The sequence below is a fragment of the Musca domestica genome, unplaced genomic scaffold (assembly GCF_030504385.1).
Source record: "Musca domestica strain aabys unplaced genomic scaffold, Musca_domestica.polishedcontigs.V.1.1 210, whole genome shotgun sequence".
NCBI classification, from domain to species: Eukaryota; Metazoa; Arthropoda; class Insecta; order Diptera; family Muscidae; genus Musca; species Musca domestica.
In genome coordinates, this window is record NW_026712259.1 from 295,566 (window position 1) to 310,347 (window position 14,782).

At 36.6% G+C, this 14,782-nt stretch overlaps 1 protein-coding gene across 1 annotated transcript; it reads left to right on the top strand.

Moving 5' to 3' along the window:
• The first annotated feature begins 4,180 nt into the window (after positions 1-4,180).
• On the top strand, positions 4,181-9,137 carry LOC131802512 (male determiner protein Mdmd(V)-like). Its single transcript, XM_059122855.1, has 2 exons — positions 4,181-4,907; positions 4,965-9,137. Exons 1-2 carry the CDS (start codon positions 4,181-4,183, stop codon positions 5,177-5,179), a joined length of 942 nt encoding a protein of 313 aa, XP_058978838.1. The 3' UTR covers positions 5,180-9,137.
• The last annotated feature ends 5,645 nt before the right edge of the window (positions 9,138-14,782 follow it).

Here is a 14,782-nt window from a genome sequence, read left to right on the forward strand (position 1 = left end):
AGATTTTAAGAACCTTTCTGACATGTGTGGTATGTAAATCATCGACTTGTATGTTTTTTCCTCTTTTTCCTGCTTTGGTCTTATGGATCTATATTCAATAAAGTTGTTGATCATGTTCATTGGAAAATTATTCATTGTCAATATTTCTCTGATTTTGTTTTTGTTTCGGCTGTGGAATTTTTCGTCAGTTATATTCAATACTCTGTGTACAAAATTTTTAGCAGTGTTAATTATTATTTGTTTCGGATGCTTTGAAAAGAAATTAATGATTCTGCCGGAAGCTGTCGGTTTTTGGTACCAATCAAATTCTATTTTCTCATTGTTCCTACAGACTATTGTATCCAAATAGGGTAATCTTCCATGTAATTCTTCCCCCATCGTAAATTTGATATTGATATTAAAGTTGTTTAACATTGTCAATGTGTCTTGTATTGCACTTGCTTCAAGAATCACAAAACGATCGTCAACATACTTCGTCACAATCGTCGGTTTTGTTGTAAGTTTTTCCAAACAGGTGTCAAGTAATTTCTCCATCACCAAATCGGCTACAATTGGAGAAGCCGGCGAACCAATTGGAAGTCATCTCTTTTGTTTGTACACTTTGTCGTCAAATTTGAAATAGCGGTTGTCCTTGATGCAGAAAGTAAGAATATTGAAAAATAAGCCCTTTGTCCTATTTGTATATTCTTTTATTTCGTCCCATCTATCTTCTATTAAACGAATTCCTAAGTCTACGGGAATGCTAGGAAACAGGGAAACAACATCAAAGGACACCATTCTTTCCGTTTTTTTGATGGTGACCTTCTGTAGTTTGTCCTTAAAAGCTATAGAGTCTTTGACGTTGTATCTGGAATTGCTGGTAAGATTTTTCAAAATGTTGACGATATATCTGCAGAGTTTAATTGATGGAGAATTGACTGATGAGCAAATTGGACGCAAAGGGTAATCTTCCTTGTGGATTTTAGGAAGTCCGTATAATCTAGGAGCTGTGGCCACGTCTGTTTTAAGTCTTTTCTTTTCTAAAACTGAAATTATATTGTTTTTAAACAGTTCATCTACCAGTTCATTATTTCTTTTTATTAAATGTGTTGTAGGGTCCTTATTTATACGTTGATATATCATAATGTCATTTATTATATTATTCATTCTTTGTCTGTAGTCATTTTTATTCATTGCAACTGTAACATTCCCTTTATCAACATTTAATATTAAAATATTTTTGTTTTTATTCAAAAAATCTCGAGTGTGTTCCACTGTGTTATTTATAAACTTATCTCTCCCGTCTTCTCTCATCTTATTGATGTGTGAGTCAATCATTGTCGTACACTTCGTTCTCATAACTTCTTGTTTCTCTTTGTCCTTCCATGTTTGAATAACATCATCCCCGTCTGCTATGAGCTTAAATAACGGGAACTGTGATTTTTTTGTTGGTAGACCGAATTTGTCACCAAGAGATAGAAGCCACTTTACATCTTGTGGAATTTGGGTTTCTGTTTTGTTAACGAACCATTTTTCATTATGTTTTAAGTTAAGGTCTATCATTTGTTGTTTTTTTAGTTTATCAAATTTCACTTTCTGTGTGTTCTTGATTTTGTTTTGTATATTTGATGTTATATTTTGTTCGTTGAGCGTAATGCAATTCTTCTCTTCTTCTGTTAAATGGTTGTTTAAATGTTTTTTAGTTCTAAGTGCTTTTGTTTTATGATTAGGCTGAGAATTTTGTTTTGAAATATATCAATATGTCCTCTTAAAGTTTTGTGAATGTCCAATCTGTATGAATTTTTAAACAGTTTGTAAATGTTTTTTAGAGCATTTTTTATAAAGTTTGGTATGACACCATGATTGCGACATCTTATCAGGAAAGTTATTGAAAATTTGATTTTTTCCGCTTTAACTTTTGTGTTCTTGTGTTTATTTATGCTGTGTTTGATGTTACCTTTGCTTTTAATATTTTTGTAAATCATTTTGTTGTTGTTTTCCGGCGTGCTCTCCGTGTTAAGTATAATTCAAGTTTGCTTTTTTAATCGACCTTTTCCAATGTAATTTCAATAAATAAATATTTCTTTGAGCTTTAGGTCTGGGTTTTTTCTTTATTAAAATCCGATATTTCGCAATGGGTTACATTGCATCTTCAGGGAGATCTACAAAAATACATTTTGATTTTTATATTTCATGTTATAACAGCATTAAATTATTTAACAAAACAATGAAAGACAAACAGAAAATACACAGAAAATAAATATATTGCTTACATGTAAAACATCTATAAAAGTGTCAAGTTTTACTTAAACCTAGGATAGAATTTCACTATCATCGTCTGTGGTAAATATTGCACTGAGTTGTTTTACATATTGCACGATCTATTTTTCTGTATGAGATGGCGGTAGCAATAAGCTGCGTTGTCGGTGTCGCTCTTATAGTTTATTCTCTTTGTTGTTGGTAGGTTATTAATATGTAACATTTCTAAAGTCAAACTCCTGTTGTAGTTACTCTCCGTTTGTAGTATTTTAATATTCTCAAAGTTTGGTGTGTGGTTATTTCTCCTGCAATGCTCAGCAAGAGCTGTCTTTTGTATCTCATTTTCGTTTCTGCATTTGATGTTTGATTTGTGAGCAGACATTCTCGTTTTAAGTCTGTTTTTTGTTGTCCCAACGTACAGTTTCCGACATTCTTCGTTGTTGTTTCCCTCACATTCAATTTGGTAAATTACGTTGTGTTTGTCTTCGGTGTTTATTTTGCTTTTAGTGTCGCTGAGTGTTAATTAATATTTGTTTCGGATGCTTTGAAAAGAAATTAATGATTCTGCCGGAAGCTGTCGGTTTTTGGTACCAATCAAATTCTATTTTCTCATTGTTCCTACAGACTATTGTATCCAAATAGGGTAATCTTCCATGTAATTCTTCCTCCATCGTAAATTTGATATTGTTATTAAAGCTGTTTAATATTGTCAATGTGTCTTGTATTGCACTTGCTTCAAGAATCACAAAAAGATCGTCAACATACTTCGTCACAATCGTCGGTTTTGTTGTAAGTTTTTCCAAACAGGTGTCAAGTAATTTCTCCATCACCAAATCGGCTACAATCAGAGAAGCCGGCGAACCCATTGGAAGTCCTCTCTTTTGTTTGTACACTTTGTCGTCAAATTTGAAATAGCGGTTGTCCTTGATGCAGAAAGTAAGAATATTGAAAAATAAGCCCTTTGTCATACTTGTATATTCTTTTATTTCGTCCCATCTATCTTCTACTAAACGAATTCCTAAGTCTACGGGAATGCTAGGAAACAGGGAAACAACATCAAAGGACACCATTCTTTCCGTTTTTTTGATGGTGACCTTCTGTAGTTTATCCTTAAAAGCTATAGAGTCTTTGACGTTGTATCTGGAATTGCTGGTAAGATTTTTCAAAATGTTGACGATATATCTGCGGAGTTTAATTGATGGAGAATTGACTGATGAGCAAATTGGACGCAAAGGGTAATCTTCCTTGTGGATTTTAGGAAGTCCGTATAATCTAGGAGCTGTGGCCACGTCTGTTTTAAGTCTTTTCTTTTCTAAAACTGAAATTATATTGTTTTTAAACAGTTCATCTACCAGTTCATTATTTCTTTTTATTAAATGTGTTGTAGGGTCCTTATTTATACGCTGATATATCATAATGTCATTTATTATATTATTCATTCTTTGTCTGTAGTCATTTTTATTCATTGCAAGATATAAAAAAAGTGTATTAAGAAATCGAAGAACTTCCTTTGGACAGGGCCGAGATTCTTCTACGACCAAAAGGTCTGTCTCCAGGGACAAGGACAATCGACTAAGACGAAGAATAGGATCTAGCAGAAGCCGTACTATATCTCACAGTCGATTTCGAAGGCCGGAAAAGAAGCTTCCATCAAGATCTCCACGACGAATTCGTTCACAAGAAGGACGACGTGAACGACGTCGTTCGATGTCGTCAGATTATGAATGGATAGCGTTACGCCGATCTAAGCCAATCAAAAGAAGAGATGAAGATGAATTCTTCAAAAACAATAAGAAAGTATCTGGCGATATAAAAAAGGAAAGAGGAACGATAATGGTACTGTAGCAGAATCGAGGCCAAGATAACAGAACGTCAAAGGAAAAGTCTACATTTACTAACATCACGTACAGGCGGTGTTTGTTTACCACCCGAAAAATTGCGTATGATACAGGCAGAAATTACGGACAAATCATCGGCTGCATATCAAAGTATAGCTCGGGAAGCACTTGAGAAATACATACATGGTTACATCAATAAAGTCAATGTGGATTGTGTTGCAGTTATCACCCGAAAATTGCTTAAGGAAAATATAGTACGAGGTAGAGGCGTGTTTTGCCATTCCATAATAAAAGCTCAAGCTGCATCGCCAACATTTACCCATGTTTATGCCGCCATGGTGGCCATTATTAATTCAAAATTTCCTAATATTGGGGAATTGCTATTGAAACGTTTGGTCATACAGTTCAAACGAGCATTTGGGTGTAGCGATAAGACCGTTTGTTTGTCTTCTTCACATTTTATTGCCCACTTGGTTAATCAAATGGTGGCCCATGAAATTTTGGCCCTAGAAATTCTAACACTCTTAATTGAATCGCCGACTGATGATAATGTTGAAGTGGCCATAACATTTCTTAAGGAATGTGGTATGAAATTGACAGAGGTATCATTGGATAGGGTTGGAGGCATTTTTGAATTGCTTAAAAATATCTTGCATCAAGGCAAGTTGGATAAACGTGTACAATATATGATTGAAGTTTTATTTCAAGTACGCAGAGATGGCTTTAAGGACCATCAATCGATTATTAAGTCCTTAGAATTGGTAGAAGAATATGCTCTATTCACTCATTTGCTATTGTTGGAAGATGTCACATACCCGAAAGATATATTGAGTAAGTTAATAGAAATTAATAAATTATTTTTTTGTCATTAAATTTATTAATTTTTAGACGAATTTAAATTCCACGATCAGTACGAGACCAATGAAGAGAAATATAAAGCACTTAGTAAGAATATTTTGGGTAGCCATGCTTCAGATTCGGATGGCTCCTTCGGTTCGGGTAGTAATTCCGAAACTGCATTATCTGACTGTGATAAGGGCAAAATTAGGTTAATGATAAATACACGAGTGGTGACATTATTGATGAAACGAAACCAAATTTGATTGCGTTAAGAAGAACAATATATCTTACCTTAAATTCCAGTTTCGATTATGGGGAATGAGCACAAAAATTAATAAAAATACAATTGGAAACTTGTCAAGAAAATGAGTTTTGCCAAATATTGTTAGATTGCTGCGCTGAACAAAGAATCTAAGAGAAGTTCTATGGCCTTTTAGCCCACCGATTTTGTAAAATTTCAAAGAAATCTTCAAGGATATCTGTCAGACTACGCATTGTTTAGATACAAATCGTTTGCGGAATATAAGCTAACTCTTTGCTCATTTGTTGTTTACCGATGCAATTAGTTGGGATGTTTTAGACTGCATAAAGCTAACTGAAGATTACGCAATAACATCACGTTGTATTTTTATAAAAATTTTCTTTCAAGAATTGGTCGAATACATGGGTCTGTATCACTTTAATAAAAAACTTAAGACTGAAGTTTTAGCTGGAACTTTGGCGGGACTATTCCCCAAAGATAATCCCAGAAATATACGCTTCTCCATTAACTTTTTCACATCCATTGGTTTGGGCGGAATAACTAATGAATTGTGTCAACTCCTAAAGATTGCTCCGAAATCTGCACCCTCGTCCTCATCATCAAGTTCTTTATCATCGGAATTGTCTGCACCATCCGACGACGATTCTTCTAGTGATTCAGAAAATAAGAAAAAACATAAAGGCAAAAATAAGAAAATTACCAAGAAGAAAAATCCTTCAAAAAAAAAAAAAAAAACTAAAAAATATGTAGGTAAAAATAAAATAGCCGCTAAGAATAAAACTATAAAGCGAAGGACTGACAAAGACAACTCTTCTTTAAAAGATAATTTTTTGAAAAGCGAAAGTAGCAGCAACGAATCAATATCTTCAGATAGTTTATCTTCGGAATTGTTTGCACCATCGTCTTATTCGTCGTCGGAATCTTCAAAAGATTCAGAAAGTAAGGAAAAACATAAAGGCAAAAATAAGAAGATGACCAAAAGAAAAATCCTTCGAATAAAAGGGAAAAAAACCAAAAAAAAAATTAAGTAAAAATAAAAAAGCCCCAAACAAAAATACTAAGAAGCGAATGACTGAAAAGGACATTTCTTCTTCTGAAAGTAGCATCAGTGAATCAAAATCTTTAAATAGTTCGGCCTCGAACCAAAATGAGAATGAAAAACGGAAGAAAAGGGTTACATCGAAATCAAGAACAAAACGGATTAAGATGTTTAAACAATCTCAATGGGTAGACGCGGACAATCAACGAGATATTAAACGTAAGAAAAGGGCAGAATATGGATATGAACCTCTTGTAGATAGAAAAAGAAATCAGGAATATTTAAAGAAGGGCGGACCAGATTGCAGGAAAGATAACTATGGTAATAAACAGAATCATGAAATATCACAACGTCATGATAGTGAAATTAAAAGACGCCGGGAAGAGCGAAAAAAACGCCACCATGAAAAAATCACTCACGTGAATATACACGTTCTAAATTAGGGCTCTGCCAGAGGGAATATTTTTTATATATGTGCTGTCAGTTTTATTATCCATGTACATTTCAATGTTTATGTCAAAATTGTCACTTTACATTCTACTCCTAGTTTTGGAACAACTCTAGTTTAGTAAAAACTCTTCGATTTTTTCGAATTTTTTCCATAGATAGGTATTTTTAACGTAATCCCGGGAAACTATTTTTTTTCTTGGGGGACGGACCCAGGACCGCAGATTTTTGACCCGAGATCAAGACCCCATATTGACTTACCCGATATAGACAATATGGGTATCGATTGAAAGATTATGGAAATACCTATCCAACAAGTGGTCACATGAATTTGTCATGGTTCGGAAGTTATAGTCAAAATATCGATTTTTTGCACCCGGATTTTTTACGAAACCCCAAAAAAGTCAAAAAAAGGGTCCATTATGGGGGTCAACAAAATTGTTTCCAAATTATAGCTGACACTCTTACCTTTCCAAAATGCTACAAATTGTGCTAATACCGTTTCCGGGTCCAGAGATGTGGGTCTTTCCATCCGCATAACCCGATTCTAACCAGTTCATTAAAATGATGTTTTCAATAAAAACAAGTTAAAAAGCAGTAAGATCGGCCGGGCCGAACTTTTAATACCCTCCACCATTTGCAACGAATTTGGAAATTTTCAAAAAATAAAATCCTTAAAAAATTCTGTTAAAATTTTAAAAATACCGAATATAGCCGTTATTTTGGGGTCTATGCGACGTGGACATACATAGGCATTGTTTGTCATAAGCCACTACCATATTCAAATTCGAAACTTGAAGTAAACAGTGAATAATGTAGCTAAAATCATCAAACTACCGAATATAGGGAGGTACCGTTATATGGGGGCTATACGAAGACCTGGACCCGCACAGACAATTTTCTGCCACAGACTGTAGTTCCCATAAAGAACTTCAAATACCAATTTTAAAACAATTCCGGTGAATAATGTCGCTAAAATCATCAAAATACCGAATATAGGGAGGTACCGTTATATGGGGGCTATATGAAGACGTGGACCTGCACAGACAATTTTCTGTCTTAGGGTGTAGTATCCATTTTGAACTTCAAATACCAAATTTGAAACAATTCCCGTGAATAATGTCGCTAAAATCATCAAAATACCGAATATCGGGAGGTACCGTTATATGGGGGCTATACCAAGACGTGGACCTGCACGGATAATTTTCCGTCTTAGGGTGTAGTATCCATTTTGAACTTCAAATACCAAATTTGAAACAATTCCCGTGAATAATGTCGCTAAAATGATCAAAATACCGAATATAGGGAGGTACCGTTATATGGGTGCTATATGAAAACGTGGACCTTCATGGCCCATTTACGAACTTAACCTGCCTACTGGAAAAATAAACATGTGTGCAAAATTTTATCTCAATTCATTCGAAAGATAGCGTGATTACAACAGACGGACAGACAGACAGACAGACATCGCTAAATCGACTTAGAATTTTACGCTGATCAAGAAAATATATACTTTATTGGGTCTGATATGAGTATTTCGAGGAGTTACAAACGGAATGACAAAGTTAATATACCCTCCATAGTGTGGTGGAGGGTATAAAAATGGTTTATGTCGCGTAGCAGTCGTGGGCCTTCGGCCGGGGCTTGAGATTTTCTCCTATGGGTATGTCCTACACCGGCTAACGCGAACAAAAGGTTTCTAAATTCGGCACTTTTTGAAAATAGCCGGCCTTCGACCTGGGCTTGAGATTTTCTCCTCTGGGTATGTCCCACGCCGGCTAACGCGAACCAAAGTTTTCTAAATTGGATACCTTTTTTAAGTAGCCGGCCTTTGACCGGGGCTTGAGATTTTCTCCTCTGGGTATGTCCTACACCGGCTAACGTGAACCAAAGTTTTCTAAATTTGACACTTTTTGTAAAAAGCCGGCCTTCGGCCGGGGCTTGAGATTTTCTCCTCTCTAGAAAAGAATGAAAGCCAGATCCCGCTAAAAGAGTCATATTAAGTTCCTTTTCCTTGTCGAAGATGAACTATTAAAATAGAAAAAAATATGAAATTCGTCGATTAATGATTATCGGCATTTAACCAAAAGAAAGAAAAAAAACTATATAAAAATATTTTTTTGTTATTGTGTAGTTTAGTATATAAGATAAATGTATTGCTTGTAGTTAGATAAATAGTACTTAAGAAATAATTGTGAGGATATTTAATGCCCAGGTAATTTTTCCTTAGTGAGTGTAGGGTTTTCTCAAAATTTACAGCTAGACCATTTCTATATTTTTTGGAACAAGAATTTAGAATGCCCAAAACTTTCGTCTAAGCGAGCTCCTTTAGGCAGAATTTAGAGTAGTTTTTTGACCAAAATTTGGCGCTCCTAGCGCCAAATCTGATCTGAGTATTGACTCACAAATTTTTTCGTTCCGGTATTAAAAGTCCAGTTTTATTCTTATGTGTTCATGTCGAAATTAGTTTTAAGAGAACAATGATGTTTAAAATAAATAAATTTAATGTCTAATAGTTTCAAGAATAATATGTTGTGCTAAATTTTGTTGTGAGAGAGAGAGAGGCGTTGTAAGTAAGAAAGTGTGTGTGGCTTTTTGGGGCCCTTTTAATTTTTTTTTTGTGTGTATATGGACTAAAAGCTCAAGAATGGGTGGGCATAGTGGGGGAGCAATAATATCAAGCTCCTGTGTCATTGGTGTATGTTGTGTATGTTTGTTTTTTTTTCAGTTTTTTGTTTGTGTTTATTCGATTTAATTCTTTAAGTGTTCATTACCTAGGGTTGATTGTGGCATGGTTGAGAACCATCTGGATAACCGCTCCCTCCTGAGCTAGTGCGGAACCCCACCATAACGCCGCGTAGACTGAGTGTTACAATGGTTATGCTATTTCGTTCAGGTAGAACGAGTGTATAGTGTGGATAAAGATAAAGATGTAAATGTTTATAAGTGCCGTTGTAAGATTTAGAAGATTTTCCAAAAGAATTTTAGTTTTATTTAATTCCTTGGTTCCTCTTCTATTGAGAATATCCCAGACAAAAAACAAGGGAACTGATGAGGATTGGTGACTCTTTTCGAAACCTAGGTATTCCCTACCTTACCCCTGATAAACATTATCATCGTTCTCCACTAATAAAAAACGTTGTTTTTATAAAAACAACAATACAGGGTCAGGCTTACCATTTTGCAACAACAAGTTTATCAACTCAAGAATTTGCCATCAGAAAAACACGATTTTAAATAATTTTAAGAACGGATTTCGATCAATTGTGTTTAAAAAACTGTAACTGCGCTTAATCGACATGCTTTATACAAAAAAATGGTTTAGGTATATACGATTAGCTCTAAATAATTTTGTTTAGGTATATCCAAATTTTCTTGCGCAGAAAAAATACACACAAACCAAGCCCAAGGCAAACAGCCCTAAATTTATTCTACCAAAAACTGATTTGGAGAATGTTATGTGCTAAAATAATCGTTAGGTCTTAAAATATCATGTAGCATATAGCTTCTGTTAGAGGTGCCCCGGTGCTGTTTAATGTTTCTTTGAGAAGTTTGGTGTTCGTTGTGGCCGGGCTGCTGTTGGCGTACTTTGTGTGTGTGTGTATTTGTGCGTAGACGCACGTTACTTTTTCGGCTCTATTCTAAAAACTCCAGAACAGTGTGTGTGTGTGTGCGGGTAAACCGAAACGAATTTGCTGGGTCGAGATCATTCTCGAACACGTAAATAACGGACAATAGGTAACTTTCTAAATCCTAATGGAGGAGGGGGTTAACATCTCTCCTCCGCTTTATAAGCGGGAGAGCAAACAACCACCCAAAAGTAGGGATAGAAGCCGTAGTGGAATGCGAGAAAAAAGACCATGCGTAGATGATGAACCCTCTAGAAATAACTGGATTATTGAAATAAAAATAAACAGCAAAATTCAGAAGATCATAAAATGGGCCAAACCAAAGACGATTTTAACGTACTTTCTGTTGAGGGTGGAAACTCTCAGATCTCAAACCTAGAAAAAAAATAATGGTGGTACGTGGACAAAGTAGACCAAAACGGAAAGATATCCTCCATAAACAGTGTCGCACTATCCAGAATTATTAAAGATCTAGGTTTCGCTGGCGTCCTAGACGTAAACAAGATTGGCTTTGGCAGGGCCAAAGTTGTATGCAGAAATGCTGCTGCGGCGAACATTCTAGCTGGCAATAAAAAATTGATGGAGTCAGGATACCAAGAAAAAATATTTGGACAGTTCGTTTCGAAAATGGGAATCATTTTTGGAGTTCCAGTCGACACCACTGAAGATGAACTCACAAAAGCCATCCAGTCTGATGTGGACATCCTCAAGGTGATCCGAGTAACCAAAATGGAACAAGGTGTGCGTGTCAATACACCCCGGGTTAAAATTCTTTTCAAAGGCCTCGATCTACCCAAGACGATAAGACTGTACGAATGCACCAAACGTGATGTTAAACATTTCATCTCTTTTGGAACGTGCCTAAAGTGTTACCGGCACAACCACTATGCACAGCATTGCAAGCAAAAAATTAGCTCATGCCGTAAATGTTACCACAGACATGAAGAAAATGCACCATGCATTCTCCCAATTGTCTGCCCCAACTGCGAAGGTAACCACTCACCCATCGTTAAGGACTGCCCGGCAAGGGAAAGAGCCTATCAGATTAAAAGAATCATGACCATGGAGAATGTGTCCCAAGGCGAAGCTCGCATCAAGTACGCTAAACATTTCTCAAATCGCTATAGTTTACTCGATGAGGAGCTAGAGGACAATTTCCCGGCACTCTCAAAGTCGTCCAACAAAAGTAAAGGAGAAAAGACTGAAACAATACATAGCTATGTGGAGTCGGCAAAACTAATCCATGCCAAACAACCCTATGCTAAGGTGGCAAAAGTAAACATAAATCGACAACGTGAGCAAGAGAACGCTGCCAAAACTATGTTAGAGTACAAAAAAGCACTTGAAGTGGATAACGTATACAAATCCGGCAACGGCACGGCACTAATCAACCCCAACAAAGTTGAGGAATTAGGAAACTTCTTAACTGGAATCTCAGCAGATCTCGGAGCCATCAACAGAAATAACACTGGCAAAACTACAAACGAACATATGCGCTTTCTCATTCAACTTAAGCAAAAGATCGATAGGCAGCTAGCTGACATAGACACCTTCATAATGAGATCCAAAGTACAGGAGATGGAATCATCTCAAGAATATGTAACCAATTAATCACGTTACTCTTCTTTTCCATAAAATAACAAATAACAAAATGAAAATTCTCCAATACAATATACAAAGTATCAACAAAAAAGAAAACAAGGATCTTCTTGAATTATTTTTACAAAACGAAGATATAGACATAGCCCTGCTAGCCGAAACCTGGGTCAAAAACAATGCGGAAGTCAGTCTATGCAACTATAATTTTCTGAGCAAGGGGAGATCGGATGGATATGGTGGAGTTGGTATCGCCATACGACGCAATATCACCTACAGTATCATCGGTTTCGACCCGAAATACGAAATAATGGGTATCACAACCCACAATCTACGGAAAAACATAAACATAATCACTGCATACATTCCGCCCAGTACTCAAAGAGACGCCTTCAAAACTATGAGCAAGGCTATCTTTGAAACCGCATCAAGGCTAAGTGGTGTCACTCTAATCACTGGAGATTTCAATGCGAAAGCGGTCAGTTGGGGCAACTCAATCACTGAGGCGAAGGGCCATATTATAACAACCCACATAAACGAATACAATATATTCTGCTTAAATGATGGTAACCCCACCTTCACTCTTAGTGACACACATTCGGCTATTGATCTATCTTTCATAAACTCAACAGATTTTGCAATATCATGGAAAGTCCTGCCCGACAAAATCACCAGCAGCAACCATTTGCCCATTTTAAGGGAAACATCCGCCAATGCCAATGTACCAAGAAAACGCAAAAAAATCCAACATGCCAAAATTATGTCGCAGATGGGCGAAATGTCAGTGGGTGACACACTACAAGATTTCAACAGTAAAGTCAATACAATAATACAAGAAAACACGATCAAACTGGGCCCCAACAACAACTACGTACCGAAACCATGGTGGGATGAGGAGATTCGGGAGCTCTATCAAGCACGCACGGCTGCTAGAAGAAGATACACCAGAAGTAAATCATGGACAGATGCTCTAGCCCTTGGTGAAGCAGAACGGAAGCTGTACAATAGAATAGCAAAGAAATAGAGGAAACTTTTTAAAATCTTTCAATGCCAGCTCAACACCGCAAACTCAACCAAAGACATGTGGGACATGGTCAAAAACACTAAAAAATATGGTCAAGAAAAGCCCGTCAACAACGTGTGGAACGAGAAACAACAAATCGACTATCTAAACCTAGTAGCGGAACAAGCAAATTCAAGTACAGGATCAATGGAAATCGCATTTGGAAATATAATCAGTGACCGCCCTCTACTGAATAAGGAATCATTCGAACGTTTTTTGACCAGTCGTAGTTCCAGATCTGCTGCTGGACCAGACAATATCACCTACGGCATGATCGCCAGTCTTAAAGGAGAAGAAAGACAGAAATTCTATAACATTTTATTAGAAATATGGAAAAAAGGTGACTTTCCAGAAGAATGGCGGAAAATCAGAATAACGCCAATTCCAAAAAGGGGCAAAGACCCCTTTGACAACACCAACGTACACAAACTATCAAGAATCCTTTTCGAGAAAGGCTTTAACATGCATATAATCAAGTGGATATTCGACGGCATGAGATCCAGAAGATTAGAATTGGGTAAATGTACCAAAACCATAACAAATGGTATTCCTCAAGGCAGCTGACTTAGCCCTGTGTTATTTAACATATACACAGCACAGTTGCATCACACCACATCAGATAGAACCACCATTTTTCAGTTTGCGGACGACTTTTTTATCCTTTGTCATGATAAACTTTTCAACAAAGCCAAAGAATTTTTAACTCAAGGGCTACATAATATGTTTTCTAAATGTGCCAACCTTGATCTCACCTTCAACATGAGCAAAGTCAACATCATTCATTTCTGTAGGCGGCCACGCGATCTGGACATAAGCATCAACAATGAACAATTGAACCAAACAAACCGTATTAAATACCTTGGTATACATATCACAGCCAGTGGGTCTGCTAGGGTCCATGTGGATGAAACCGTGCATAAAGTGGACCATACCTGCGATTTCCTTAAAATTCTCAGCGGATGTAGATTTGGTGTGGCCCCATACAGGGCGCTTCATTTCTATAAAGTCTTTGCGCGTCCCAAAATCGAATATGGTGCAGCAGCCTTGTCAAATCTGACAAAAACCGCAGAAACAAGAATTAAAACATGTATTCATGGATGGCTTCGCAAATCTCTGGGCCTTATCAGATCCACCCCAACTCCAATCATTTACCAATTGGCAGACGATCTTCCACCACGGTACAGATTTCAGATAAGTACAGCTAAAGAGTTAATAAAAAGCAAAGCATACGGCCTCCCTGTAATAGAGCAGGTTCAAAAATTAGGGAACATTAATTCCAGCTATGCACTAACCCTAAGAAAGTTCAATGAGATCATCCTAAACGTTGCCCCAACAAGAGCGACAGCTGCGTCTTCAAAATACATCAACATAGTTACAGAATTCTTTAAAGGTATTGCCACTAAAAAATCGGAAGCGAACATTCAAATTGTCAATCAACTCATAAATGAGAAAATTGCGCAACTGAAAGAAGAGAACTTCGAAATCTTCTTTACCGACGGATCGGTAATAGACAATATCAGTGGAACCGCATTTTTGCATATCAACAGCAATACCTTAAAATCCTTCTATACCGACAAAAAGCTTGCGTCCATGACAGCGGAAATAATTGCCATCCATCAAGTGCTAATCTTTGCTCAAAATAACGCGTTGACCAAAATTGCAATATTAACTGACAGCAAAAGTGGAATACAAGCAATAAAATCCAAAAACCACAAGAGCTATTTAATCGATGACTTAGTACACATATCAAACAGCGCACAGATCAAAGTTGAAATGCATTACATTCCAGGGCATCTCAACATAACCCAAAACGAGACAGTAGACCTAGCA

Excerpts from the sequence above, each read along its gene's own strand:
- LOC131802512 (XM_059122855.1), top strand. The coding sequence starts at position 4,181 with ATGATACAGGCAGAAATTACGGACAAATCATCGGCTGCATATCAAAGT. Across the intron at positions 4,908-4,964 it reads ATACCCGAAAGATATATTGA|ACGAATTTAAATTCCACGAT; the intron begins GTAAGTTAATAG and ends ATTAATTTTTAG.